The sequence below is a fragment of the Melozone crissalis genome, unplaced genomic scaffold (assembly GCF_028551555.1).
Source record: "Melozone crissalis strain CALT ecotype California unplaced genomic scaffold, PUWL_Pcris_2 ptg000027l_1, whole genome shotgun sequence".
Classification (NCBI taxonomy): domain Eukaryota; kingdom Metazoa; phylum Chordata; class Aves; order Passeriformes; family Passerellidae; genus Melozone; species Melozone crissalis.
The window spans coordinates 33,351,676-33,360,668 of NW_026535805.1; the positions used below are offsets into that span (position 1 = coordinate 33,351,676).

An 8,993-nucleotide genomic window follows, 5' to 3' on the forward strand; every position below is an offset into this window, starting at 1 on the left:
ACTGTGAATTGAAACTAAGCACCTCCAAGTAAGTATCAACCATTTAAACAGCTCCTTGTAAAATCTGTCTGATTATCTGTGCATTGGCATCTTTCACATAAAATGCTTAATTAAAAATGTCAGGCAAGGTCTCAAAGGCGACAGCTCAGATGGAGACCAAGAAGTGACACGATGGGATGGCGGGCTGCCCTGCAGCAGGTCCCTCTCTGCAGAGCCAGGGGCGGGCAAGATCCCTGTCAGAGGCTGCTCTTTTCCTTATAGGGCAAAGTCACACGGTGACTTCTGACAGACCTGCTGTCCCCCCACCACCATCCCAGGGCACTGCTGCAATAACGCACTGCATGGCTGACCGTGCATCCCAAAGCAAACACGCTGCTGCCCCAAGTACTTCCAATGGTTACATCTGCCCTGATCAAACTGGAGTGAGGACATGAGGAAGCACAAGGCCTGTGGTGTTTCCTGGCCCCTGAAAGAGCCCCACCAGACAAAGCTGAGATAGTGTATTACAGGGGATTTAGGAAGAGAGGAGGTGGTTTTTAGAAGTAGCACTGAGCACAGGCTTCAAGCCCATCCTTTGGCTACAACAGTTTCCAGTTTGACAACTGATGGGAACAGGACTGCTCCCGGCTCACAGTCCAGCAGCAGGGACATGCATCCTGTGTCCACCCTCAAGAGCAGAGAAGCTGGTGCTCAAAACTGGAGGCTTCATTGACTCCATCCAGCAGCAGCTTTCCTCACTTATATTCACCTAAGAAAATTCAGGTTTTTCTTGTAAATAATGGTCTGTGAAGAAGGTTAACATGTCAATGCCTCATGTTTTCTCGAATTTTCCACTTTTCTGGCATACAGTGTTATGCCCCATCAGACATGATGAGCAAAACCAACCTGTCCTGACTACTCCACTGATAGGCACCAGTTCATAGCATGTGGTTAAGGCTTTACTGGCCTTCAGACCTTTTCCCTAAAACTTTCTGTGTTGTGGTCACTAATTTTTTTCAGCCTGCTACTTAGAAAGACTTTGGATTTGAACATTACCCTTCATCTCCTCGTTGGATCACACACTAGCCTTAGTGCAGCCTGCTGATAAGCAACCCAAAATATAGCTATATAACCCTTATAATCCTATAAGGAACCTAAATATAGCTATTTAGTTTCTGTTCAAAGCAGATGTGTGCAAAAGCTTGGTGTCTTTCCCCATCATTGGGAAATCCTAGGAATTCATTTCTGTCTTCAAATACATACTCTACTTCATGTAAAGTTGATGGAGGGCATATAAGTGTATGAGGTTTGTAGACAGAGATAATATCACTTATTAGACCAAATAATGTAACTTGAAGTAAGTAGAAAAGATTTTGAGTATCAAGCCTTTAAATACATATCCTGGCAGAGAGAGTGAGTGAAATGTGAAATACCCTGTGTTACTTGTGTTTGAATAGCAGCAGATAAGACATTTTATATACTCTCAGAAATGTCCCCATCTCCTGCACAGTGCACTATTGCTAGCAAAGCAGCCTGCAGCAGAAAACTCATGAGGCAATTCTTAGGAGGCTCTTGGTCAAAACTGCCCTTAACATCTTATGCTCATCTCACAATGAGCATCTGCTCAATAATTAGCTTTTGAGCTTAGGAAAGGCTGTGTAGTGGCACTAATAACTTCAGACACAGTTTTAGGAACTTCACAATTCTGAAAGTTTCTTTTATTTTACTTCACTGCTTATAGAACCGGCAATATGTTGCCAAATGAACACTCCAATAGAGACAGATAACAAAATGGTCCAGTGAAAGAAAAAGGTGTGAAAAGCGGTTAGCATTTCACGAAGACCAATAAGGCGGAAAATGTTTTGCTTGGTTTTTATATGGTAAATAAGTCTTTCAAAATCTGTTTCAGGCCTGTGATCAAATTGGCCCACTGTAATTTTTTAAGAGGGGGAAAGGCACAGCAGATGGAAAGGGACTGAACCAACTCCATTAAAAACCTGGTGTTGCAATTTTTTTCTAAAATGAGGCAAAGAGAGTAACGGGGAACCTACCATAACAGCAGCTCATCTGTTCTTGATGTATCTCTTTATTGTTGCAGTTACTGAGACTCAGCTTTATCTTGTGCGTGAGCACAATAGTGACACCATATTGAAATGTGTAAATATATTTTCATAAACTATGTAAAACACCTCCTCTTTACTGACAAAATGATGCACTTAGAATACATGAAATCCTGAGAAAATGCTGCTGCCTCGGGTTCCAAATTCCTCTGATTCCTCATCTAAGTTTTATTGCACATGCACTGTTATCTGACAAATATATCTGCCAGACTATTTAAAAAATACTTTGTCTTATCATTTAAACAGCTCCTGTCAATGTTACCTAGTCCTTGTTCACACTGCTATCCCTGTGAGTGATGATACAGAAATAGATCTGGCTAAGGTCGGTGTGTGTAGCCCAGATCCGTAACATTGGCCTTTCTTATTCCTGTCTGCAGTAAAGCCAAAGTATTTTTGAAGAAATGAAGGCTTCAAAAGGGACAGCAGTAGGGTCAGGGACAAGAACTGCTTTTTCTGACTTCATTTCCCTCTGCTCAGTGCTTGTGACCCACGATTTTGTTGGGGTTTCTGATACAAGGGTGTATTGTCCCCTTGGGTACCAGCTCACACATTAAGCCCTGGTGTCCCACACAGTCGGGAGGAAACAGAGGCAGAGGGCAGGAGGAAGAAGGCAGGAACAAGGTTGGAATAGGACGACTCCCATAGCCAGATGTTGATGCAGAAGTCACCTATGCCCTGATGAACTACTTCTGTGGGGCTCCACAGACACAAGCCTTTGGCTGAACACCAGCGATGCACAGGGCTTTGTATCCAACTGAGTGCGGAAAACATCTCCCTGGGGAAAAAGTGGAAAAAAAAAAAAAAAAAGAGTGACTAAAAAATGAAACAAATGAAAGGAACTCCGCAAATCCAGATGTTGGAATTTTCCAATCCCCCTAGCAAGACAAGATAAGCAGTGGATAATCCTTGTTTATATAACTTTTCTTTTTTTTTTTTAATTTTTTTTTTTTTTTTTTTTAATAAAACCTGAGACCAACAGGCATGTTTTCACCAGGTTTGTGTGCTTCTTTTCCAAATCCGCACCGAGAAGTTTCGCTAGGGCCCGCACCCCCCTCGGGCCGGGCGCTGGGGAGGGTCCCCGTCGGTGAGCACGGCTCTCCGGGGGTCCCTCGGGCAGGGCAGTAACGAGCACTGGGCCGGCTGCCCTGGCTGAGAGCCGGGCCCCTCCTGAGTCCCGGCAGGCCTCGTTGCGGGCCGCTGGCCCCGCACAGCCCCTGGCTCCGGCGGGGACGGTGGTTCCCGGCCCGGGGGCGGCTCTCGGCCCCCCGCCCGCCCTCAGCGGGCCGGCGCAGAGCGCGCTGCCGCCGCCGGGGGGCGCGCTGGCGCCGCGGCCGCCCCTCGCAGGTGGCTGAGGGGCCGGGCCGGGCCGGGGCTGCCGCGGCTCCCGCGGCCCTGGTGGGCAGCGCCCCAGCCCTTCGGTGAGGGGGCAGCCTTCCCTCCCGCGGCCTCCAGCCCAGCGCCCACCCGTGAATTCTTGACTCCGGGGAGCAAGGACGAGGACGGCGTCAGTCTGTGCCTAATTTCCCACCGAGCGCGCGTTGCGTGGCGGGCCGGCTTAGGGCTGATCTGCCGTCCAAATAAAGCAGCGCGTCTATTTCTGGCCGTGGCTTAAAGAGGAGCAGATCTCATGTACCACGTTGGAAGTTCTTGAAAAACAGCCAACGTACAGAGGTCAAGTTTCCTGTACTGACAGCAACTTAGCGGCATGTGAGACGGCAGTGTCCTTCGTGAGGAGCTGGAGAACTGGGTCACTGTGCATCCTTCACTAATCGCTGGGTTCCAATTATAAATTACTTTAGTCTCTTTGGAAGCAACGTGGAGAGGAGAGAGAGGATCTACTTGAAAGCCTGTAACTGCCTCAGCCATGGGAGCCAGTGGGAGCATTGCCAAGGGGTTCATGTTGGCAAGATGAGGGTCAGGCCCCCAATATTGCTCAGTTGATGATATAATGAATAAAAAAAATACACACTTGTGGTATCCACTGGGATCTGACTCTTCATTAAAAATTAAGGGACAAGGCAGACAATATGATTGATTGGCAAATTTCCCCAGGGTCTACTTTTAAGAAATCATAAAACCCCTTAGCGATGCCTTGCCCAAAGACAGTGCTTTCTGTATCTGCTGTTACTCAAGGGCAGCAGCCCTCAGTTTTACATAGAGTTGTACACAAATATACTCTACCAGTATGCCCATGGAACTGCCTACTCTTGGAAAATCTTGCATGGAAGGATTTAATGTTGACAGACTTAAGTAGTGATGTCTCAACTGTGAAGAATCTGTTGTTTAACCAACTTTATGAAGCAAAAGTGCCTATCATTAAAGTGAGAGTATTCCCTTTGGTTTTAGAAGATCATTGAGGCTTTAAACATCTATGCAATTTGGTATGCACATAATTTGATAGTCTGTTTTACAAGAAGTTGATTAGAATCAGAAGAATCATCCTAACTCCCGCAGAAGAGGACAATGAAATGTGCGCAGATCAAACAGCCTTAAAATGGAAAAAGGATTTATATAGTGGCAAATTGGGCAATGGCTCTTAAAACTACAGCTGTAGTCTTCTAAACACCCTTTTACGTTATTGGTGAGTTGGTAAGTTATGATTTACTGTCATTTGATGTAAAATTAACTGTCACAAAACATTAGCAATCACTGCCTGAAACCACAAGGCTGCTTTTTTAAAATTCTTGGTTTTGAGTTTTCTAGGAATGGACTGTCACTGCCTGTTTTTCCCAGAAGCATACACTTCCTTATTTTTACCTTTGCTAATACTTTAATATTTACCTTTTTTTCATTCATAAACATGTTAGCTGCTTTGTGTCTGTAAGGCAAAGAAGGACAAGTATCACTTTCTCACCAGCTGGGGCAATCTTAGAAATAGTAATCACTTTAATTTCCCAGCTTGATTCAAAACACTGCTATTTACACTCCCATTGTGTGGTGATATCCTTCTGTTTACGTGACCAGGTTTAAAATTTAACTACATCCACCATGGTGTTTTTCTTGCTAATTCAGAAGACAAGGATTAAAAAGTAAGCAGAAAGAAGGCTCAGTGGTACTGCTCCTCTGTGGAACTTGGGAAGCATGGCTAAACAGGATTACATGTATTATTAGGGTCCTGATCCCACAGCCCTCACCAAACTAATAACTTGTGCAGGAGCTTTGCCAAAGGCCGAGTGAGGGCAGAAGGCAGCAACAGTTGGCACTAAATGTCAGCTGCCTTAAAATAATGGGCATTTTTCTCCTAAATATTTTAAGTAGACCTGTATGTATTTGTGTCAGCGCTTCAGTTGGCAGCAGTTCCTGGGGGAGGGGGGTCAGAGATGTCCCACTGTGGAATACTTCAATCATATATTGTCCTTCTCCTGAGCCACTGGAAATGAAACTGGTTCCAGTGTCACGCAGATCTGGATTGATGCAGCAATATCCTGTGTTACCCTGTGAGGTAAGAGAGAGGCAGAGGGTGACACCCACCACCCTCCCTCCCCACGTTACAAACACTTTTTACATAGCTCTTCCAGGTGAGATAACAAATATACAAAAGAACAAAGTCTACTATATAAATGAAAGCAGATTTATAAAATTACAAGTTTAATAGATAAATATAATAAATACTTTATGCATCATAACTCTGGACAACTACATTTAAAGCAAGTATGTTGGCAAGTCACAAAAAAAGTTGCGCCCTCGGCAACTTTATTTTTCAGAAAACCACACTGACAGGCATATTACAATGTAACGCATGAGGCTTTATGCTGTAAGTATGTTCAAATCCCGCTCACCTACCGAGTTCACTGTGACATATATATGGGTGTAGTGTACTTTCTATCTTGGAATGTCTTTTTGCACACCAACACAGTTGTACAGATAAGATGTTATGTTCTACTTACCAGGGACAGTGGGGAAGAGTTTTGAAGAAAAATACTGGTAAATGACTTCTAGAAAAACTAAAGCATTTCTTAACTTTTTATTGACATTGGCAAATTAAAATAGAATAAATTAACAATATTTTCTCAAAAAAAAGTTTTGTACAAAAATACTGTCAAAATTTCCTGAAAAGCTTTCAACACAGTAGTATCTTTTCATGTACTGAATAAACTATATTAGCACAGTGTCAAAACGCTGAAGACAGAAACAAAATTAAAAAAAAAAAAAATCTGTGAAATGTTTGCCACTAGTCAACATTCCATCCACACCATATTATTGTCTGTACATATGGGGGAGGGGGACTGGGTAGCAGACTTTTTAAGTAACAGTATTACTTTTCCTGATCTGGAAAGGTTTGGCCCACATCTGTTAAGCTTCCAGTTTAGCGTATTCAGAAAAGAAAAAAAAAAAAAAATTAGTCTGCACTGCAATGCATAGTTAAAAATTAAGCAAGATGGCAGCTTTTGTGCAGTAGTATCTGCCCTTCAAAGTTCATGCAACCAACTAATGCAATTTTTTTTCCCTGTTCACTCAGAATTTGAATGCAGTTCAAGTCACTGGAAATCATAGTTTACAAAATCCACAAGATTAAGCAATTTGCCAAGATTAATATCTAACAGTCCGGCACTGTGGGAATTCTGGGCATGTTACTGTGAGGAAATTAAGAGTGGGAGGTCGGGAGGGGGGCAACCAACATAAAAAGGCAGAGTTCGCTAGATATTATTACTACAGGAGGGGACGTGAGTGACAAAGCTACAAAAAGAAAAAAAAAAGTGACAGCGATTTAAAAAAAAAAAAAAATTATACAAGCGCATAGTTGACTCTGCTTTCCAGATTCTCACCTTTTCAAGCCCTGAAAAGTGAGACACCGTGTCTAGGGGAATGTTTTCATTCGCACCGATAAAAGTCCTTTGTTTGTTTTAAATGAATCAGCAGCTCACCCTGCTGGGCTGCTGTTTGCAAACGAAGTCTGTCATGAAGTCAAACTCGTTCTGTCCCAACCACAGCTCGGGAAGCTCCTTGATGCGATCCAGCCCCATTTCGATGACTAAGGACATGAGGACCTCCTCGTCGATGAAGTCCGTGTCTATGACATTGGGCGGCAGCATTGCCGCGGGGACGTGGGGGACGGCGGGCGGCAAGCCGCTGCCGCCGCCGCCGCCGTGCTTGGGGTTGCAGTCCCTGAAATGCTGCTGGCTGCCGCCGTTCAGCTGGTGGCTACCGGCGTGCAAGTCCGGCATGTAGTGGCTGTGCGGGTACGGGTGGTGGCTGAAGTACTGGTTGTTCAGCTTCTGGAGCTGCATGCTGGCGCTCAGCTGCCCTCCCGGGCTGGCGACGGGGGGGGCCATGAACTGGGAGCCGCTGAAGCGGGCGGGGGGCGGCATGCTGCCGGCCGGGTGCCCTCCGCTCACGCTGCCCGGCCCCATGGCGTGCCTCACCCCGCTGCTCGCGTTCATACTCCCAGCTCCGTAATGTATATGGTCGCCCATCAGGGCGCTGAAGGCGTGCTGCTGCGGCGGCTGCTGCTGCTGGTGGTGGTGATGGGGGGTGGGAAACTGCCCCATGCCCATCCGATGCGCAGGGTGGTGGTGGAGCCCGCCGGATCCGTCGGGGAATCGCCCGTGGTTCATGGCCATCATGTGGTCTGCCATGGCTCACCTGGAAAGTTAGCGTGTGAATATATTAGGAAAATACACCCTCCTCGGACATCCAGCCGCCCTCTCCCGGACCAGCTGCATCTGCCTGGCCCTGGCAGAAATTACTTCGCTGGTCCTGCAGTCCTGTCTCTCCATCCCGGTGGAGGGAATAATAATAATAAAAAAATCTCCCAAAAATCTACAGTGGCTCCACCGTGGAGTACAAAAGGAAAAATAAAAGGAGAGCCCGCGGAAGGAGAATCCCGGTCCCCTCCGCTAATCCGGCGGGCAGCACGCATTCCCACTCCAAGTCGCGCGTACCTATCGGCGGGGAGCGTCGCATTCGGCCACCGCCGCCGCCTCCCCGCACGCTCCGGAGCCGCCCAAGCCCCCCGGCTTCTCCCTCGAAGGCAGCGGATTCCCACGGCACTCTCGCTAACTTGAGCGGAACAAGCAAAGAATTGGCAAGTCCCACCTAGCCGCTGTCAGCAACTTTTGGAATCAAGTCCCAATTATTTTGGTGAAAACACGGTAATGAGCAGATAAGGACATGAAGCCAAGCAGCTGAAAAGCACCTTTCCTCGCGTGTTTATACAGTCACGTTTTTCCTGTTGCACACAAAAGGGACACCCGGCACCAGCCACGAGAACCGCCGCACTCACCTCCCGGCTTCTTTCTTCCTCTCCTTCAAAGGTGGCGGTGGAATCAGTCAGCGAGAGTCACCCAGCATAGAGAGGGCAGCTCCGGCTCCCTCTCCCCGGCGCTGACGTGACCGGCGCCGCGATCGCTGCCGCAGCCCCGGAGCTGGTTCTCGCCCCTCCGCGAGGCGCATCGGCACTTGCCAACAATGAGCTGTGTTCCTTACACGGCTTTGGCCGCGGCTAATATAGGATTTCAGAAGGGAGGAGCAAAACCCTTACAGGCAACCAGAAGTAAAACCTGGAGCAAGCGGGGCGGGGGGGGGGGGGGGGAGGGAAAAGGGGGGGAAGAAAAGGGAAAAAAAAACCAACCCGAGCACCCAACACCCAGCGCGCGGGCGCAGGCCCCGGGGCACACGCGTGTTCGGCGACACGCGGGAAGGGGACACCGGCTCGGGAAGCACCGCGCACCCGCGCTCAGCGCCTCCCCCGCGAACAAAGCGGGGCTCCGCGGCGGGGCGGCAGGAGCGGCGCCCCGCGCACCCCCCGCACCCCGCCGCCGCTCTCCCGCCGCCCACGGCCCCGTCCGGCCCCGCGCCCCGGCATCGCCGCTGCCCCTTGCGCCCCGTCCGGTCGTGTCGCTGCAGCGCCGCGGCCGCCGACACGCGTGGGACTGAGCGCTCCGGGCAGGGCGA

At 48.2% G+C, this 8,993-nt stretch overlaps 1 protein-coding gene across 1 annotated transcript; it reads right to left on the reverse strand.

Moving 5' to 3' along the window:
- Nucleotides 1-6,048: 6,048 nt before the first annotated feature.
- On the reverse strand, nt 6,049-8,537 carry CITED2 (Cbp/p300 interacting transactivator with Glu/Asp rich carboxy-terminal domain 2). Its single transcript, XM_054279899.1, has 2 exons — nt 8,323-8,537; nt 6,049-7,682 (listed from the first exon to the last, which is right to left on the reverse strand). Exon 2 carries the CDS (start codon nt 7,673-7,675, stop codon nt 6,953-6,955), a length of 723 nt encoding a protein of 240 aa, XP_054135874.1. The 5' UTR covers nt 7,676-7,682; nt 8,323-8,537; the 3' UTR covers nt 6,049-6,952.
- Between the last annotated feature and the right edge of the window lie 456 nt (nt 8,538-8,993).